The sequence below is a fragment of the Trachinotus anak genome, unplaced genomic scaffold (genome assembly GCF_046630095.1).
Source record: "Trachinotus anak isolate AG129_WGS33_773 ecotype Australia unplaced genomic scaffold, CSIRO_AGI_Tana_v1 ptg000024l, whole genome shotgun sequence".
Classification (NCBI taxonomy): domain Eukaryota; kingdom Metazoa; phylum Chordata; class Actinopteri; order Carangiformes; family Carangidae; genus Trachinotus; species Trachinotus anak.
Window position 1 is genome coordinate 17,923,430 of NW_027273875.1, and position 21,732 is coordinate 17,945,161.

At 42.9% G+C, this 21,732-nt stretch overlaps 1 protein-coding gene across 4 annotated transcripts in view; it reads right to left on the reverse strand.

Annotated features, from left to right (window-relative positions):
• Positions 1-5,834: 5,834 nt before the first annotated feature.
• The window catches only part of hlcs (holocarboxylase synthetase (biotin-(proprionyl-CoA-carboxylase (ATP-hydrolysing)) ligase)), a 37,337-nt gene continuing 21,439 nt past the window's right edge, over positions 5,835-21,732 (reverse strand). For all 4 annotated transcript variants that reach the window (XM_071460467.1, XM_071460469.1, XM_071460466.1 and 1 more), the window contains 5 exons: positions 8,914-8,981; positions 8,597-8,757; positions 8,392-8,506; positions 7,724-7,937; positions 5,835-6,412 (listed from right to left, as the gene is read on the reverse strand). In XM_071460467.1, coding sequence (XP_071316568.1) covers positions 6,241-6,412; positions 7,724-7,937; positions 8,392-8,506; positions 8,597-8,757; positions 8,914-8,981 — 730 coding nt within the window. In that variant the 3' untranslated portion in view covers positions 5,835-6,240. The remainder of the gene's footprint in view (positions 6,413-7,723; positions 7,938-8,391; positions 8,507-8,596; positions 8,758-8,913; positions 8,982-21,732) is intronic.

The window sequence follows — 21,732 nt, forward strand, 5'->3', positions numbered from 1 at the left end:
CATGTCATTTTCTCTTTCCTTCTTTAAATATATAAAGCCCTCATGAAACCAATTATTATGTCATGGGTGTGCACGGGACAACAAAACAGAGGACCCAGATGCAGACAACAGACACAACAGTTCGGTGACTTCAATGATAAATGACACAAACAGAGGAGAGTCCACAGACTACATTACCCCATAACATCTAAATCCTGGTTTATACCCTGTAATCCAGTTCCCAATAAATACACAGTTACTATACAAGGAATCAGACCAGAGATAAACTCATCTCATATAACTGAGAATTTACAAAACTGAACAAAATACTCATAAAGAACGCTAAAGTGATCTGTGGCTACGCCTTACCTGGTTAAAACTTCAGTGAAATGATCTTTACCTACAGATATTACTCCATTCACTACACAGCATTGTGCATGTTGCATAAATTAAATTAAAGTTGTGTAGCCATTGAAGGTCCCACATAAGACAGACTCCATTTGTGCCAATGATAACCAAACAAATGGATGTCCCTTGTGGGACTCTGGAGGTAAAACATGAGGGGTTCTTATTTCTATGTTGCAGGGCCAGTATTTCTTCTTCTGCTTTGTCCATGACACTGACATTAGAAATCTGAAACAATTTGTTGTCGTCCAAAAATCCATCTTCCCCACACGCTTTATATTTCAATTATATCCTTCTGCCCTTTAACTGAACACTTTCAGGCCTTTTCCATGTTTATCAACCATTACACACTTAGTAAAACCACGTGAATAGTGATCTGTGATTTCAGACACCGTACAGATCCCTCACTCTGGTTGAGTCTTGTCCTTCCTCCTCAGTTATGTCATCTTTACAGATTACACGACTTGGTATTTTACATAATATTTAACTTTTCACACCATTTGTCAACCAGTCCTTCACACAAGGTTTGATGTGAATGCAGACACTTGATGTGGCACTGTATATATATAGAAGCAAAAAATCACCTATTGGTCAGTCAGTCAGCATTTTCAGTGAGTGTTGAATCAGCAGCTGCATATTGAGTCATGTGACTCTGCTCCACATCCACATTTCCCACCATGAGCATTGTGTGCATTTTTACCAACAACACAATGACCACCTGGTTATAGTGGCTCAGTTTAGTGATGCTGTGTTTCCTGTTGCTGCAGTTAGTGTCAGTGAGGGTGGGGGTAAATTTCCATATTTCAGATACTTGATGGATGTAACCCCCTTCTCCCCGTGGTGATTATTCACCCGGCTTTGGCTACCTCCTGGAGCAGTACTTACCAGTGCAGACCCAGTATGTATTAAACTAAGCGCTGGTTCTGTCCACACTGACTCTGCCCTTCATGCTCAGCTCTACCCCTGCCAGGCTGAAGTGACGGGGGGCCACACACCAGGCTCAGTAATAATAGCAAGGCAGAGTGGATGTACTGATTTTAAATGTATTCTGGACTCTGCTGTCCTTCAGTACAACATCCAGTGACATTTAGATGTTTGACAGCTGAGCAGCTCTGCATGAAGACACATGATCAGCTGGTTTCCTATAATATTTTACAGGGTGTCCTGTGGTGATTTCTGTGTGGATCTGTCATTTACACAGACCGGCCTCATATAACAGCAGCAGTTCACAGGTGTGGTTCACCTGGTCCTGCTCTGCTCACACTGTTCACGTGACCACTGTGTTCATACAGTTGTGTTCAAAATAATAGCAGTGTGTTTAAAAAAGTGAAAAATCCTTATAATAGCTTTTATTTCCATACACGCAAATGCACTGGGAACACTGCACATTCTATTCCAAATCAAAACATGAAGAAAAATGTATCTAATGTGTTATTACTTTACAGAAAGTGAAGAAAGAGGAATATGAGGCTGTTCAAAAAAATAGCAGTGTCTGCATTTTTCTTTACAAACTCAAACATTTACTGTATAAACTGAAAAATTCTTGAAGATTTAGCTTTCCTGTGAATCACTGAACTAATATTTAGTTGTGTAACCACTGTTTCTGAGAACTGCTTCACATCTGTGTTGCATTGCATCGATCAACTTCTGGAACCTGTGAACAGGTATTCCAGCCCAGGACGATTGGACCACATTCCACAATTGCTGAAACACCCATTTTAAGGGCAATTCCTCTTTGGCATAAGGCAACATGACCTCTTCAAGTATTTTGATCTATTCAAACTGATCCGTGGTCCCTGTTATGCGATAAATAGGCCTGACACCATAGTATATGAAACATCCCCATATCATGATGCTTGTGCTGCCATACTTCACAGTCTTCACAGTGTACTGTGGCTTGAATTCAGTATTTGGGGGTCATTTGACAAAACTGTCTGCGGCCCCTAGACCCAAAAAGAACAATTTTACTTTCATCAGTCCACAAAATGTTGCGCCTTTTCTCTTTAGGCCAGTCAATGTGTTCTTTGGCAAATTGTAACCTCTTCAGCACATGTCGTTTTCTCAACAATGGGCTTCTTGCCTTCTAATTGTTACAGTACTCATAGGTAACTTCAGACCTTCTTTGATCACCCTGGAGCTGATCATTGGCTGAGTCTTTGCCATTTTGGCTATTCTTTGATCCATTCGAATGGTAGTTTTCTGCTTCCTTCCACGTCTTTCTGGTTTTGGTTGCCATTTTAAAGCATTTGAAATCATTTTAGCTGAGCAGCCTATCATTTTCTGCACCTCCTTATATGTTTTCCCCTCTCCAATCAACTTTTTAACCAAAGTATGCTGTTCTTCTGAACAATGTCTGGAACAACCCATTTTACTCAGATTTTTAGAGAGAAATGCACTATAACCGGCATATACAACATTTGCTGCCTTCGTCCTTATATAAGGGCCACCTGTTTGACACCTGTTTTTTCAAAGAATGAATGATCTCACTAATTGAACTCCACACTGCTATTATTTTGAACACGCCCCTTTCAATTAATGATTCAATTGCACAGAATCAGCAGCATGCATGTCATGACTCATGGGTCTGTGGGTTTTCGATTACTCCACTACACCTACTAGTAAATTATTTGCCATATAGAAATGTAATTTCTACCAAAAACAGTGATTGATCTGGTCAGTGATGTTTGACTGCTATTATTTTGAACACAACTGTATATCTTGAGAACCAGCAGGTCTCAATGCAGTCAGTTCTTATGGTTATGACTTTGACAGCTGTCTTTCCTGGGCAAACATCTGGATTCAGAGCATATACCTACTGATCAGAAAGTTTGGGCTGGTCCAGATCTAGATCGATTGGCTGGGTACATTACATGATATGACAGGAGGTGTCAGTCCAGTCTGAGGATCAGTGGTCTGCTGTAGCTGGGCCCCTATTCACAAGCTTCTGAAGCTTATTTGGAGGGGGTCTCCATTTTCACCCAGTATGATGTTTGTATGCTTTTTATTGTGTATTCTTTTTCTGTGAAATAAATTAAATGACAGTGTACATGGTGTTTTTTCTTTATCAATGTCGTCTGCACACTGGAAATCAGTGACAGAGTTTTAACTTTGGCTGGGGTCTGAAAGTGATACCTCCTGCCTTTACACTGAACAGAAATATAATTAAATATTTTCCTCCCTTTTTTCATGAGTTGAAATAAAAAGACTTGATCTAAACACACAAAAGGCCTCTGTCTCAAATGTTTTTTGCACATGTGTTTAAATCTGTGTTTGCGAGCACTCCTCCTCTGCCAGGATCATCCATCCACCTGACAGGTATGGCATATCCAGATGCTGATTGAACAGCTGCTTTAGTGCACAGATGTGACCTGGGCTGGTCTCAATAAAAAGCCACATTAAAATGTCAAGATGTATTTTAGAGACAGACATTTATCAGACACTGAACTGTTGGTTTCACCTGAGCTACAGATTTGCATTTTTTGGGGTCGTGAATCAGAATCTGGTGTGAGGACCATTTACTTCCTGTGACACACGTCCTCTGCACAGAAGATCAGGTTGTTGCCTGTAGCCAGCTCCTGTTCAGTGGCGTCATTGGTACTGATCCTCCCAACATGGGACTGTGCATTATCATGAGGCAATTCAATTCAATTCAATTCAATTTTATTTGTATAGCGCCAAATCATAATATACATTATCTCAAGGCACTTTACAGGGTAAGGTCAAGACCTTACTTTGTTATAGAGAAAACCCAACAGTTCTCACAAAGAGCAAGCGCTTGGCGACGGGGGGGAGGAAAAACTCCCTTTAACAGGAAGAAACCTCCAACAGAACTGGGCTCAGGGTGGGGGGGTCTGCCTCGACCGGTTGGGTTTAGGAGGAGATAAAAAAGGGGGGGTGGGGGGAGGAGAGAGGAGAAAAGAGAGAGAGAGAGAGAGAGACCAGGAACAGCTGTGTAGGTAATGGTGTTATCAATAATAATGACAGGTAACAGTGGTTAATAGTAATGATGAGTAGTGGTGGATCTGGATCCTGCTGCTCCCGAGGCAGAGAGACCTGCAGAATGAGGACAGAGAGAGGGAGAGAGAGGAGAAGCACAAACTATGGGAGAGAAAAACATTTCCTCAGGATTTCATCACAGTAGCCTATTTCATATGAACAAAATGCACCAGTGTTCATTGTCTGTAGCTGCCAATCCATACCCCCAGTTTTCAGTGAAAACCAGGATGCGTCTGTGTTTGTGATGAGATCAGGTGAAGACGAGAGAGGATGACGCGCTTCCCTCAGACGTTTCTGACAGTTTGTGCAGAAATCCTACGACCACCCTGAGAAACGACTGTGGAGACATTCAGCGTGACGACTGCACGCTCCCTCAAAATGTGCAACATCTGTGGCTTTGTGTGATTAAACTACATGTGTGGCCTTTTATTGTGACCAGCCCAGGTCACACCTGTGCAGTAATCCTGTTGTGTAATCAACATCTGGATCTGCCACACCTGTCAGGTGGCTGGAGGATCACCAACACAGATTAATCAACAGTAAGAATTTGGACAGTCACACGTGCTGTGTGCCTCACTTCACTTGAAATAAAATAATGGATCCTGCACTGAGCTTTAATGTGATAAGATGAACATCAATGTATAAAGAACTCTGGGAGATGGAGGCCAAAATGTGGGCTTCAAAGAAAACACTCAGCTACTAAATGTGTCCAAATACTTTTGGCCTGGACTATAACAATGTTGAGTTTTCAGAGGTTTTCAGGTCACTGTGACTTTATTACTGAGGCTGTAGTTTGAAATCTGCTGCTTTATATTAAAGCCATAGTTGTGATTATGTGACGTGGGGTTGTGTGACGTAGTCATGTACAGTCAGTGTGTGACCTCCACATTCAGATCAGCTGCCAGTTAGGAGAGGCAGCAGGGACACAACACACTTACAGAGCGATGAGCTGATGTGTTCAGGGTCAGCAGAAAAAAACTGTTTTAGACACTTTTAATAGACGCCCACCAGAACAATCCAATGTCTGTTTAAATGTTTTCTTCATTGAGAATTGAGAAAGGATTGTTCCCTTTAAAAGTGTTTCAAACTTTTTTCCTGCTGACCGTGAACACAGCAGCTCATCACTCTGCTTCTGTGCTGAGTTCCTGCTGCTTCCTTCAAACCTGCGCTGATCTGGATCTACTACAGCTAACACACTGACCATACATGACTACCTGACACCTGATAACCACAACTTTCACTTTCAGTGTGCTGATGATATACAACACTACCTCAGGTGCCTTCTCTTTGGACTGACAGCAGCCACAGACTTTGAGCAGGTTTTCATCCACAGACATTTCACTCCCAGGAAACAAACTGTCTTTTTGATTAATGTCATTTTCTCCTTTGATCATCAGGATGTTGCTGCGACCAGATCAACCAGAAGCCTGCTAGTTTAAAGAAAAGAGAATATATTTCTGTGGAAATCTTTATTTTGCTAAAATCAGCAACAGCAAAAGCTGCAACGATCTCTGCTGTCAACAGTGAAATCAGGCTGGATGCTCAGATGATGGGTACAAGGTTTATTGCTACCAGAAAGCAGCACAGGTTGGTCCCTAACCAGCAGGTCACAGTCACAATGGTGAATGTGCTAGTGACGCATCACTGGTGTAGATATCACTTTATGTAGCTGCCTTTAAACCCAGTTATTGCCCCACACATTAGCCCAGCCAGGTTAGCCAGGGGACGCTCAGCCACTTTCCTCTGGACCAGTGACATGTTCATCAGGCTGAAAAGCTGGAAACATTTATTAACCTTTCTGACAGACTCAATAACGGGTTCAGTGAGTTGGGATGCTTCAGTAGTTTGTTGAGTTTGGTCCTAACGCTGCTTGATGACCACCAGGTTCTTCAGCATGTCAAAGGAGTTTCCATCAGGCTCCACTGACACCACACCGTGCTCCTTGCTGTGCACTTGGAGGAAGCCGTTGTGGTCCAGACCCACCACCTCAGCCTCTGGTCCATCCTCACTCCACAGACCCACCTGGGTCCCGCTGCGGTCAGAGCACAGAGAAAAACTGTCACAGTTGTGCTTCAGGAAACTACAAACTGCACCACTACAAACCCAGACTACACACCACCTTCACTGCTTCACCCCTCAGAGACCAGATCTGGATCATTTTCTGGATCTGCACCAAACTGAACAAAGTCTTTGAGCTCAACACCATAAACCTGTCTGAGTTTTTACATCAACATCCAAACATTATTTCCTGAGAGAGTGGCAGAAATATTGTTCAGGCAAGTGATTAAAAAGATTCCTGGATCTGCCTCCAAATGTAAGGGGTTCCTCTCTGGCCCCTCCCCCACCCCTCCACCACATTTGGTGCAAAGTGGTTCAGAACTTTTTGTGTAATCCTTCTGACAAACAAACAAACAAACAAACAAACAAACAAACAAACAAACATGACGTCCTTGCTGGAGGTAAATGCAGTTGCCCATTTTTGTCCATCATGTCTGATGTGTGTCAGACATGGGAAGATTCCCAGTGTGCGGGTGGTTGTTGGGCCACAGATGGACAGCTGTGTGTATGGCCCACTGTGGCTCTGTGAGGCCTCATCTCTCTCACATCTACCTACCCAGTGAACTGTGTGGCTCCACCCCCCCACTCACTCTTACTGTTGAAACTGTGAGGCCACAGTGCACCGATGCTGACTGAACAACAAAGGTGAATAAAAAGAAAAGCTGTGGCTCAAAAACAAGACATTAAAATCCAGAAAAATCCAAAAGCATCAGTTGTGCATCTCTCAGCAGTAAATGTGCAGACAACAGAGTGGGATCAGGACCACAGCTCCCAGTACAGCTCCCAGTGAGTCAACTGGAGTCTGGGTTTATTTAGCAGGGGTTTAGCATAAGGTTGTGGAGCTTTGTTTTCTGCTCTCTTCTCATTCTGATTTCACTACTGTGTGTGACCAGCTCAGATCTACTGGATATTATCACAGTGAAGGAGGAAAAGCCACTAAAATGAAAATATGTGTGTTGCTGTGTTTACTGTTGCCTGTCCAGTCTCACGCTCTGTAGCTACTAACTACTTTTAAAATGAAAAGAGCAATGAAAAACAACCAGTTTAATGTGCTTGTGTTGTTCTATAAATCATCATAATTCATTCATTCATCAGGTGACACAGGCTGGATGTGATGGTGTCTCCAGATGGGTTTTGGTTTTAGTCCAGGTCAAAAAGTCCTGGACTGGTTCTTACTCCCACTCCCACTGCTGTATGTTGTTGGATTGTGGCCTTGTGGAAGAGGTTCTGATTCTGAACCAGTGAACCAGAGTCCACAGCCCGGGGGCATGTTAGCAGTGCTCACCTGTGAAGCCACCTCTTGTAGTAGGTGGGCAGGACGGCGTCTGGGCCTCCATGTTGGAAGCTGCTGATGAGGACCTCCAGACAGCTGACGGTACGAGCAATGAGCTGAGCACAGCTGAGTGGCTGCAGACTGCAGTGGTGCTGTTTGTTGTACTGCTGGATCAGGTCATTGATGCACACTGTTGGGTTGCTATTTGTCACATTGAAGCCACAGCCTGCAGAGTACATCATGTTCAAGAAATAATGTCATTCTCAAACAACATGAGGCTGCGTTTCACTGTGTCACAAAAGACGGTATAATAGATTACTATGATACTTTCTTACAGATGGAGTAGGTGGAAGGTGGTGGAGCACTACCTTAATGATTGCTTACAGAGTAGGTTGTGTGTATTTGCAGATCGTTTTGCATTTTTGTGGAAATGTTTGTGGACAGGGAGATATTTGTGGACCATGGTACATCAGTGGATTGTCCTCTATGACTTACAACTGATCCAATAAAAACCTCCATCAACACCTTCAGCGGTTTAGGAGTCACAGCTCTTTATCCCAGAACAGTTCAGTACGACGGCTGCCATCTCACAATCAGGGGTCATCATCAACCCAGAGCTGGTGATGTGAAGACGAGAGAGAGCTATTGGTTAATTCGCTCTAACAGGTGGAGGTTGTTACCTATGAGCAGATGAAAGGTTGATCCAATCACAGTGGAGGTCACCAGCACTCCCCCGAGCTTCATCAGGTTACTGTAGTAGATGTCATTGGGCCACTTCACTCTCAGATCTATGTCCTGATGAAGGTTGGAATCATAATCATCACGAGTCATTAAAATAATACATCTTGATACCCTACCAGGGTGTGCCAGTGAGTGGGCTGATACCTGGTATCCAGGCAGAGTGCGAACAGCCTCCACCACTGCCAGAGCAGCCAGATGCTGGAGGAAGGGAATCCTCTGTCCGAGTCTGGAGCTCAGCTCCACCTGGACCCTCACCGTGAACATGGCACAACCCAGAGGGCTGAGCCAGGAGTTCCTGCCCCGGCCTGCAGCAAACACACCAAACATACAAGGAGTGAGAAGTGGTGCCCAGAACCTACAGCACACTTAGCATACAGTGAGAGGAAACTTTGCTGGGTGCAGAAGACTGAGACCATCTGCAGACCTGTGAATGCAGGTCTATGGTGTGCTAGAGGACTGACCTCTTCCCTGGCTTTGTCTCCCAGCTACAGCTATTAAACCCACATCCTTTGGTAAGTGCAGAGCCAGTCTGAAAGGAGAGGAAAAGAGTGATTACTACATCAACAGGGAAACAAACCTCAGGATCCTGTAACTTTCCCTGGAGTGAGCCGTCACTAGCCAACAACCTGAGAACACGCCCTCCAGCAGGATCTAAACTTTTGTCTCATTGTGTGTTTTAAGCAGCAGTGTTGGGCTCTCTCAGCCACGGTACTCAAACATATTTTCACTGTTCACTCATTCACATAGAAAACTTACATATCACTATATAACTATAATCCATATAGATCTATAAATTCAATTCCAGTAAAAAAAAAAAAAAAAAAAAAAAAAAATCGCTTCACAACTGTTGTTCAATCACATTCAACAACACTGTCCTGTCCAGCTGTGTAATCAGCTCCATTACCTCTGGAGCTGAAATGATTTGCTGGTTCGTTCATTAGTTGATGAACTGACCATTGTTTTGATAACCAGCTCATTTCTGCTGCTTCTCTGTGTAATCAGAATATCTGTGGGGTTTGAACTGTAGGTTGGACAAATGAAGGTAACTGAGGATGTAACACTCGGCTTTGGTCAAATGTGATTTTCATTTTAATGATCCCACAAATAAAAAAGAAAATAATCTGCAGGTTTTATGAAACTGCGCAGAGACAGAGCAGGAAGTCTTTTATCAAAATGATTCTGAGGGAAGCTTCTTTGTTGCTTTGGCCATCGCTGAAGCAGGTTTTAGTTTAACGCACAGTTGTGCAGGTTGTCATTATTAACCCAGTGTGTCGGTCAACATGTTAGAACAGCTGATCTGAGAACTGGGGCCGTTACTACTGGAAACCAAAGAAAAAATATTTGCACATTCTCTCATCTCCAAACGTAATTAAAACTGATCCACTGACCCAAGTGCAACTGGCCTCCATTGGTTAGAGAACAAAGACTGTGAGAGCAGAGCCTTCCTACTATTGTGATGCAAAGCTGCTCAGAGATAAATCAGCTTAGACGCAGCCCCAGAGTGAGGGAGCCCCACAGTCAGACTGACGGCTCAATCAGGACCCGGAGCTCAGGGACGTTTGATGTGAAATGCTTGACTTTATTCATCCTCAGGCAGGTTAAGTACCAGACTGACAGATCAGAAACGACCTGAGACTTCAGCTTCACTTAGACAAGTCAAGCCTCAACAGCCTCAACAAGGAAACACTCTCCTGGGAGTGATACTAAACTGATAACTGCTTCATTGATTTGGTTCACTCAGGTTGACAAAGCCCATCATGAACGGCCAGTATGAATCATTACAGGAAACTAAATCTGTTGCAGGCTTCACATGAGCAGCTGCTGTTTGTTTTCAGACCTGCCTTAACGTTCACATGGTGCTGTGGTTATTCGATAACTTGCTATTTGTCAGCCAGTTTGTCTGAAGGCAAGTGAAACCTGTAGGGAGAGAAGCTGAACATTTTCTACAGCAGCAGCTGCCAACATGTGCTGCTCCTGAGGCTGTGCTGACGAAGAGCAGTCACCTCCAGCGGGGCAGCCTGAGCGGGAAGGACGTCAGCCTGAAAACATCTCCACAAGACCACGAACCACAAGAAACAATGTGAACAGCTTTTTTATTATTGATTGTAGTTGTACTGTGACATCAGAGGACTCCTGATACCACACAGTAAACTAAAACAGCAAATGAGTGAGGGGCACTACACATGGACACACACTACATGATGTGTAAATGGAAAGTGTTTTCCCACTCACACCCGATCAGTCTGTGTGTGGAGACACATGCCTGTTGAGTTCAAATGCAATCGCTTCCAAAACACAAGTAAAAAGTATGCATGCAGTGACGATGTGATGCCGTTATGTCAACGTGGATCCGCTGCATGAAGAAGTGAGAGCAGAGCCAGGAACTGCCCACTGTTAGTGAGTGGTTCCTGGAAAATGCTCAGCAAGTGGGAACCAGTGGACAACAGGAAGTGCTGAGACAGGGACTAACAGCAGGACCATCACTCACTTTATTTCTGTTCAAATAAAGAATGAGAGTCCTAATGGGAGCTCACTTCAGGCTGAAAGCCAGGCTAAGATTTAATGAGCTGAACTCTGACAAAGCTAATGTCCACAGTGCAAAGAGAGGCTGCTATTCATCAAGCTAACTAAAATAAATCTACACAGCAGCAGACGATGACTATTTGATCTAAATGTATTTGGCACATTGAAATAAACTCCACTGACCTGCTTTATTCTTTATATTCATCCAAATATGAGATGATTTCAGAACAATGGAGCTGATCAATTGAAATTACTGATATGTTACAATATGTATGAGAAACTCCTTCACCTCATGAACTAATACAGAGAGTTTAACTTTAGCCTGTCATCGAGTTACTCACGGGATAAACTTTAATTCATTCACTGAACTAATGAAAGCACCAGCCAGTGATTGCTGCAGTTAAAGGTGTGGAAGTCACTTACAGATAAAATCAGGTTTTACTGACGTTACCAATGAGCCGACAGAATCAGGAGAAAAGTTACCTGATCTGAATGAGAACAAAAGTGCCGAAACAACTCGGAGTCAAACTCCATCAAGAAGATGGAGATGCAGCACAGCCGAGCTCAGTGCAGCAGAAAGCTCTGCACATTTGGCTTCAGTCACATTTTTTACATTCACACACGCGTTTTCTCTGGCGTGAGTGAAAGACTCACACCGTGGAGCCGAGGCTGAAATAATTATGGGTAATAATTCCTCACTGCTCAGAAAATAACTCTGCCCATCGTCTGTTTTGTCTCAAAAGCCCGGTGCTGTGGACGAAGGAGGGAGTCAGCAGAGGGGTTTTCCACTGCAGGAGCCAGTGATGGACGGAAGGTTACTTCACTTCATTATCTCAACACCAGCAGACGACTGTAACACACAGTTACATGATCTACACACAGGAGCAGCAAATCTTCACATACTCTGAGTTGGTCAGTGAGTGTAATCAGGACACTTGACTCACAGTTATGTTTCAGTTTGTCGCTTCATGGTCTGAGGACGGGACATTTTTTGTAGCTAAAAGGATTCCTGGATTATCTCAGTACCTGCTGATGAATTTTCAGTTGATGAATCTACTGGCTGTTTCCCTGAGTTGTAGCGAAAGGGTGCAACAGGAGGAAGGGGAAGGCAGGTGATAAAAAACCAGACAGAGGAAATGTGTGGTGTCATGTCCTCATTCCAACAAGACTAGAACAAAGACAAAGTAGCATCTCTGACAGACAGAGAGAGGAACCGTTGTCCCGCCAGGGCTCTAAATCCCTGCTCAGGACCCTTTGTTTCAGGTGGCAACTAAACCAAAGGGGTCGCCCTCCCAGATACGGCATGACAGGAGGATAAACACCCTCCAACCGAGTCATCTGTGAGAGAGGAGGAGGAGGAGGCACGTCCTTCTCACACACAGGTAAAGGCCACAGCACAAAGAACACAGGGCTGTATCCTCCCAGCAGCCGTCTCACCTGAGTCAGTCTAACAGAGGCTGCCTGTCGCTTACTTTTACTGACAGATACTGAACCAGTACTCAGACATTTCCTAACATATACATAATCTAACTAACCAAACGCTGGATCTGACGTGGTCACTTAAGATATAATTTCTCTGAAAGCCATTTATCTCCCCCACCATTCTCCCTGGGAAACCCTCTCACTCCCCAGATCAAAATATCTCAGATTAAAAGATTATTTTTGCCATCGATGCTCATTTTTGAAACAGGATTTGCTGTGCATAAGTGTGTTTGCATTGATCATTCAGCAGCATCAAAAGGGATGATCAATAAGCAAGGAGCAACTAATCTGTAAATGTGATTAATTGATCTAATCCTATTTACTGAGAAGCAGCAGAAATTATCATTTCCAAATAGCACTATTGGAAGTGATCAATAAGAGAGGGCTGCTCCATTACCACAGAGCAGCTGAGCCACCAATGAATGACCTTGCTGTGCTAACAGCCTGTCTGGACCAGGTCTGCCACTGGGTCTGGATAACAATACAAAATCAGCCATTACACTGACTGCACACCTGCAGGGTTCACTTTCTGTTTTCTGGCTAAAGCTAAAACTAAAGTTATAGCTCCTCCCCTTTCTGATGTCACAGACTCTGATGATTGAGGTTGCAAATTTCACATGAAGTAGTCTCATCAAAGGAAATTTCAATTCCGCTGTGACAAAGACTCACAAACAGAGGGAGAATCACATCTGCAGTTAGACGTTGATTTGATGTAAACCATCAGAGAGATTTATGGATTTCAGTTTTTAGCAGATGTGGGAGAGAAATGTTCATATTTTTGACAGTTACCTGTTTGTTTGGGAAACTGTACATGAATTCACTGTATAGGAAAACTGTGTTGTAACTTCAGCTTCTAGTGAAGTGATCAGAATCGGTTCAGGTTTATGTCACAGTGATGCGACTGTACTGAACAGTGGTCCCTGTATCCTGCGGCAGGATGCAACATTCACCATAATGAGTCTCATTAGTTCATTAAGCAGCCGGGCTCATTGTGTGGACACATCTGAAGTTGGTACATAGATGAAAGGTCAGTCAGATTTTCTTCTATTTTCAGGTATTAAACACCTGAGATGTATTTCCCTTTTTTTTGCAACTGCACTCATTTGTCAGTTAATCAACCTCGCTAAAACCCCAATAAATCCGCCCTCATGAGGGTCAGATCATTCAGTTTGTGTTGAAACTGGATCAGAAGTGTTGATTAAGTTGTACTGTGTTATGCTAATAGGTGTTTCTATTATTTTGTCCAACCGGTTTAGATCAATGAGGGTTTGCTAAATAACAGAGCCGCCAACATGATCACACAGGTGAACCAACTGACTTTAACCTTGATGAAGGAGGAGTCACTGCAGCACTGTTGTATTAGCCTGACTCAGTTTTAGCTACATGTTCCTAATAATCTGACAACTGAGTGTGCATCTCTCACTGAGCCATCAGGTAAAAACAAGCTCTTTGTAATAACTGACTGACATTGTTGTTTATGACCACAGAGGCTCAGCTCATTCAGACCCTCAGTGACTCCTCAGCTTTACATGATCTCCCTCTAATGCAGCACTCTGAAACCTATCATGTACCGCTAGCAACATTAGCACTATAGCTTATGTCATTATGTGCACAAAAAAGCCAAAACCTGTTCTTGCTTGATTCCCACACTCTATCTTATCTAGGCTAATATTAGCATGTTGAGGCTAACATTAGTTTGTTTAATTTGAGTGACAGCTCATTAGCAGCTAAAGTCATCACTGTTTACTCTGTTAAAACATAACACTGACTTTTAAATGAATATTTTCACACCATGGGGCTGTCACCATGTTAGTCAGTTTAAACTACTGGAGAGGTGTGTGTGTGTGTGTGTGTGTGAGCACACTGTGTGCAGCAGCCTCTGGTTTCTGGTTTTGCAAGTAAAATTCTGACTGATTCTATTATTTAAAAAAATCACTTAAGGAAGCAGAGAGTGTTTTCTGTATTTGCGTAATATAATAATTGGTGTAAATAAATGTAGAATATGTACATTGTCAGCACAATACTATTGATTCAGGACTCCTCTAAACAGCAGGACCTGAAGATTAATGAAGACCCACTTTTACTGCTACATATTCCTGTTTTTGTAATTATCTGGATTATTATCTGGATCTAAAACTAACTATAAAAAGTCAGAGATGTGACACCATTAATATGTCTGATTTTGTACATCAGAATCCAAATGTTATTTCCTGAGAAATGTTTAGGAAAGTCAGCAAACATTCCTGGATCTGCCCCAAAAAGTGTCGTCCCTGGAGCCCTGGTCCCCTCCCTCCACAAATCTGTTGCAAATCAGCTCAGATTTTTTTTGTGTAAAACAAACAAACAAACAAACAAACAAAGACAGGTGAAAACCTCCCTGGTGAAACCTGTAACAATAATCAAGTTGTGGTTAAAAAGAATCACCAGTCTTTCAGGTGATTTAGGCTGATAGAGGTTCTGAGGTGTGTTTGTTTCAGGCTGTAAAAATGCAGCTGTTGGTTTGTTGTACTTGAAAATGTCATCTGTGGATGTGAACAGATGAAACTGCTGCCGGCAGGTTGGACCAGACTTGATGAAGCTGAAATGAAAACCTCTGGACCCCGCATGACTTCCCCGAGTTGGTGACTCCAACACAGGGAAGGGTTCAGGGCTCTGGAGTATAACATACCTTCCACTGGATATAAAAGTTCACGTGAACACTGCGCCATATGTTCCCCAGAATAAGAAATGAAGACGTTTAGGCATCTGCTTACAATCTTTTATAATTGCAGGTGGAGCATGCAGGGCCAATTGGGCCAATTTGATTTTTATGGTCGAACCTGTTGCCACGGTTGTGAGGAATTCATTTTCTCGCACCAAACCCCCATGTATGTCCTGTGGTTTGTGTTTTTCACAGGAAACAGGCTCTAATTCCATACAGTCTCAGCTTGGATATTGGATTGCTTGTGAAAACAAACGAGGACGCCAGGGCTTTAGCCAAACAACTGGAACAGCTTTGAGCAGAAGAGTCCCTTGTTAAGGTTGTTTTTCTATTCAGATTAGTGCGAAGGTGTTGCACTGCAGTAACTGTGCACTATCTGTTTGTGAGCAGGCACTGAAATATGACTGTTTAAACCTAATAAAGACTCAGTCATAGAAGCTGCAATTTCATAACAATGGAAGAACCTGACAAAAAAAAAAAAAGAAATGCCAAAAATACTTTCCACATGTGCAGACGGCCTGGAAGACAGAACCTGTATCAGCCTGAGAGAAGGGAAAATAATCAGAATTACATTTACATCCACTGCTGCTGCTGGTAGGGAACTCTGATCTGAGGGAGAGAAGCAGGAGAGAGACTCAGAAGTAAAAGTGGGCCTTTGAGTTTTCATGTTGAGGCCTGAAGCTCTTAGAAGAAAAAGTCAACAAGTAGGAAGTGTTGCTCCAGGCGCAGGGATTAAGTTCAGCAGAGCAGGAAAAGAATCATTATGTTCTCAGCAGCAGCCAAGTGGTGTTAGAAAATAGCTACAGTCTCTTCTCCCAACGCGTTCACAAATAAACACGTCCACACTGTTACCTGTCCTTAACACAACAGCCTGTTCTCTCTCACTCACTCTCACACACACACACACACACACAGAATCAGCTCTAAGGAAAACACTGACTGATGACAGCAGATGTTAACCACCGAGGGTACATGATCGTGAGTTGAAATCCACACAAACATCTTTCTTTGTTTATTATTCTGTGTATGAATATGGAAACAGTCTCCTGTTCATACTCACAGGGCTCAGCACTGACTCACCACCTCCAGCAGAGACGGACCAGCTCTGTCACACAGCGTCACAACAGTTACTACAGTTTACTGATAAGTGACGAGAGTCATCTCAACGCATGTGTCTGTGTGTGTGTGTGTTTGTGTGTGTGCTGTATGGGCCGAAAATATTTGTGGACTACCACAAAATAATATGGCTAACTGGCTAGTCTCAATGAAATGCTGGGTCCCTTCTATTGTCTGTTTAAAATTTACTGTCCCGATGTGGCTGCACGTTTTGTCAAATAAACGCAGGTCTTAATTAGACAGCCGGTTCTTCCGATGTTCTGTCACAAGAGTGAACAATGCTCATGTTTAAAAACCATGGTGGAAAAGAGAAGGAGGAACAACATGAAATTTTAACTGTCAGTTATCAAATTTGCTGATGCAAATAAAGGTTTAAATAACTATGGTAACCGCTGGTTTCCATCCCTTCTTTCCCTCTCTCTCTCTGTGCATGGGTTTGGCCTAGATGCGCTGTCTCTCAGATCTGGATCAATTGAATGATTAATAATATGTTATTTGATAGCCTGGTAATATTTATACGAGTAATATTCATACTGGTTTACATAATTAATTTGATAGTATTTCTGATCTTCACTGTGCTGTGTGTTTTGTGTGGAAAGAATTAGAGGCCTGTCCTGTCCCAAATAAAAGCCCAGGCTACTAATTGAAGTTTTACAATGTATGTATATGATTAATATATTTGAGTTTTGGACTTGTGGTTCAACAAATTAGACTATTCTGGATGTGTTTAAGACTTTGACAGGCATTTTTCATATTTTTATGACGATGATTCACTAAATATTTGACAGATGATAATAAAAGTAATTCATTATCATCATTTAGTTAAATCTTAATTTTAACATGTTGTACATGTCTCAGTACCACGGCTCATCATGTGTTCAGTTGCCGGAGCTTTAGACAGACGCTGTCTGTCCCTCTTTCAAGTGGCAAATATGAAAACAACTATTTTGATTCATTTGTGCAACTTTGTGCAGGAAAAAAAAGAGTTCTGTCACCATTTGAGAAATCAAACATCACAGATGTCCAAACCACTTCAACTTTTTCCTTCAGTAATCCTCAAGTTACTTGTCAGATAAATAACTGATGAGTCGTGGGCGTGTGGTGGGGTCCTGGTCATCTTGGTTACGTTTCACAGTGAATGTGAAGGAACCATGTGAAATTTCAGCAAAACATATTACAGCCGACAGAGGGGGCTGACTGAGAACATCATTGAATCCAGTTTTAATTATTTAGGAAAAAATCAGACTCTGTTGATCAGACAGAAATGAAACCTAAAGAAACCATAGTATGTATACTAGTACACAAGTGTGTTGTTTCTTACTGTGTTTGTATTGTGTACTTATGTTGATGCAGTTGACTGTTGTAGCAGCAGAAGTACAGCAGAGACTTTTGGATCTTTTTCAAAAATTTTTTTTTTTTTTTATAAAGAAGCCAAAGTTCAAAACTAAGCAATTTAACATTGAGATCATGAGTCCTGTGACCAATGGCCAATATTAGTGTAACTGGATACTTCTAATAATAATGATTCAGTATTTTGAGCAGTGAATTTGTCTCTAATGTTTCCACAGATGAAACATTAGTGAGTCAGACTGTGTTCTGCCTGTTTCCAGTCTGTAAATACATAAAGTGCCTTCACACTAAAATGACTGACTATTCCTTTGATAATGAATCTAATAGCAGTCAAACGCAGCAGCTGTTGGACCGATGCAGATGACAGAGCCTCACTGCTCTGAGAGTCTGGTTTAGTGAGACCCTGTGACAACACTCTCTCACTACTGCCTCTGATTAACTGCCCCCAGCCACACAAAGCATTAATACCCTCAGCAAACACACAGTGTGCTGACCATTCAGCCTCAGCTTCAAGGCTCTGCACTCAGTGGCTCAACCTGTGTTTCCCTGAGCACCTCAATTTCAGGCAGCGCTGACCCGCAGGCCCCTTCAGACCTGGCCCCTCTCTGCCCGTTAGAGCCTGTCTCAATGCTCTATTTACCCTGGGACATAAGAGGAGCCCAGCCATTGTCATTTCAAGGCACTCTAATCATCTGGAACTCATCATGTGTTGGTTGTTTGCTTATTTGATTAACCATATAACCCTATTTCTCAAAACAACAATGAGTGTGGAGGATTGTAACTCCACTCTTGTTGTGTCTGAATATTCACGTCTCAGCGGAAAGTAAAACTCTGCCCATCAGACACTGTCAGAAGTTTCACTCTCTGTATTTTACTGAAAAATTTGCCTGACACACATTTCTTGCTGTTGTGTGTGTGAGATGTGTTGTTGTGTGTCTGACATTGTGTGTATATTTTAATTGTAGCCTGTAAACATCTAGTTACTGCTGAATAAAAGAAGAGCTTACTTGAATATTTCTGTGTGACATCCAGCGAATGGTGCGGCCAGCAGGGACTCGCTGCTCCACCACGTGTGGAAACCACTGGGCTCTCAGGTCGGCCCTAAGCAGATCAACTGCAGAGCTAAGAGGTCAAAGGTAAACCTGGACCACTGTCCTGTGATGTTATTGTAAGAGGAGCTGGTGTCAGTGACAGGACCAGGTGAAGCTGTTCATCTACACCGTCTGTCACCCAGAGCAGAGACGTTACGCCTGCATCACAGACTCACCCTCAGATCAGCAGGTAAAGACGGACATCTGTGGATGATAACGTCACTCTGCTGCTCCAACTGAGCTGCTGGAACTGTTCCACTGACGAGCAGCGTCTCACACTTCAGTGACGGTGTCTGACATTAAGTATCAATAACACTATCACTGGAAGGCAAATAATTCATAATAATTAATAATAATTATTAATAATTCAGCTCCAACAGAACAGCTGGGAGTAAACATGGAGGCAGTGCTTCCCTAGCAACTAATCTAATCTGACTGTAACATTAGCACAGAGATGTTTCTTTTATTCAATGAGAACTCTGTTGACAGGATGTTGACAGTGGAGCTGCCCAGACCAACATCGACTGGTCGCTGTTCATATTTCATATTTATTCTAGCTAATCCAGACAGTTAATGGTGTTGTAGTGTTTTAGTGAGCAGTGACTGCTGCTTCTGCTTTGAAGTAGAGCACAGGAAGCAGTGATACTGCAGAGTCGACTGTTTCAGCCTCACATTAACTAACCTCTACAGAAACAACAGGCTCCTGTAGCCTCGGTGCCCAGGCCCACAGCAGCAAAGGAAGGTCTGTGAATTATCTGCATCTCTGTATAAATATTACTTCAAATATGATCAGATCTAATTTACAGTTAAGGACAAACACAATCTACTTTAACTAATAACTCACAAATCATTGTGTTGTTCTGGTCCACACTGGAAATATCATCCAGACATTCTCTGTGTATCTGAAACAGCGTATGAAGCCTGGACTAACGACATGAACAGAAGCTGACTGGAGTCAGGAGTTACACTGCACCAGGGGTCAGATGCATAAATGATGAGTACACACAGAAACCATGCATTCGTTATGGCTTCCTGCACATGAATTTTTGAATTGGATCAAATTCGAATCATTGGAGCTGGTTCACATCTCTGGAGTGGTCCAGTCAGAGCCCAGACCTGAATCAAGTAGAGCTTCTGTGGACTGAGCTCAGAGAGCCGCTCAAACTAGACATCTTAGACTCGCCGAGCCGAGGCAGCTCTCAGGACGACTGGTCCAAACTTCCTCAGAGGTTCACAGATTTTTATTGTCAATGGAGACTACGATTAAACTTAAATCAAACACAGAACAACACTGAACCACAGGAGAACAGTTGTGCAGAGACCAATGACAGACAGACTGGTTAAACCTGAAGATGTCCCCAACCACCGGGCCACGGACCGGTCATTTGGTACCAGGCCGCACAGAAAGAATAAATAACTTGTATTATTTCCATTTTATTTATTATTGGAGTCTGAAAGATGTTTTATTTTGAAAAATGACCGGATTCTCTCCCAATCACATCCTTCTCTGCCAGTTACACCCAGTTACACCTAAGCTTGTCCTGGTCACGTGATCTGTTACCCCAAAAATTGAGCCCACAAGTTAGCCAAGATGAGTAAAACAAAATGACGGTGGCCTTAAAAGTATGTTTGAGACAACAACTATTGCCACAAAAGCACTGAAATCCCTGCTTCCATTTCAAACATCCTACCTTTGTGAAGCGGGGTTTTCTGCAATGACAGCAACCAAATCAAAATTACGGAGTGGACTGGACATAAAAGAACACAGGTGTCATTGTCTCCCATTACCCCTAGATGGGACCATCTGTTTGCAGAGATACAAGCTCAGGGCTTCCACTGATTCAGTGTTATGGTAAGTTGTATTTTTATGCACTTTATATTGGTTTTTATGCCGTTCGTATCATTTTATTTCGTGGTATTTATCCCCCACACCTTGAAGGCCAGTCCATTAAAATATTATCTTTCATGAAACCGGTCCGTGGCGCAAAAAAGGTTGGGGACCGCTGCTGTAAAGGACTCAAATGACTCAATGTGGACAAAGCTCCTCTGGAGCCACAGAGGACAGTATCCAGCTGTTTCCACAGGCTGGGGAGCATTCATCAGAACCAGAAACCTTATGTGTCCCTTTAATCCAGGTGGAGTCCAAGTACAAGCTAAATGAGTGTTGTCTAACAGGGTACGTAGTTAGTGTGTAACCATGCACAGAAAAGTAAATGTTCTCCTGCCATGATATGAAGACTGAAACACCAGAGCAGCTCACCCGAGCATTTCTCTAAAGCTGTTTTCAGTTCTACCTAAAAGGTTGGTTTTTCCTGAAAAGATCCAGTATCACAGCCCAATGAATACTCAATGAACACAAATACTGAAGAAATGAAAGAGGAATTCCTTAATAATAACATTAATCAAGGCTGCTCCAGAGGGACATCTGGAAACTCAAACATTAGCAGTGAAATCAAACTGCAGCAACACTCACTCACCCTGCTTTAGTTTTTGTATAACCTTAATGACAACACTGTCTGTTCCAATCAGCTCAGTGCTGCTCCACAATCCATTTTTCAAACTTTATGACAGTTTTAATTGCTCCCACCTGCTGCCTGATCGACCTGCTCCACAGCCACTTCTGCTCACATGTGTGGCTGCGGACAAAGAAGTCTATTAGGTGCAACTTGACTTGCTGCAGTGAGGTCACTAAGGCATTAAATTAGTTCCAGCCCTACTCTCCACCCCAATGTGTGCCTACACACACACGCACGCACGCACCCACGCACCCACACTGAAGCCAGCAGTGTTCTGCTGCACCAAACACCAACACATTTAGATGATTATCTGTTGTGAGTGTGAGATGACTAGACTGATTTTAAGTGTATTTCTATTGTGCAGTACTTTCTTGTTTGTTCTGGAAGTGGTGTGTATGAGACTCCCCCAGTGGTGTGTGTGTGTGTGTGTGTGTGTGTGTGTGTGTGTGCGTGTGCAGGGCTGTGCACTATCTTCATTCATCAACACACGTTTGTGTGGAT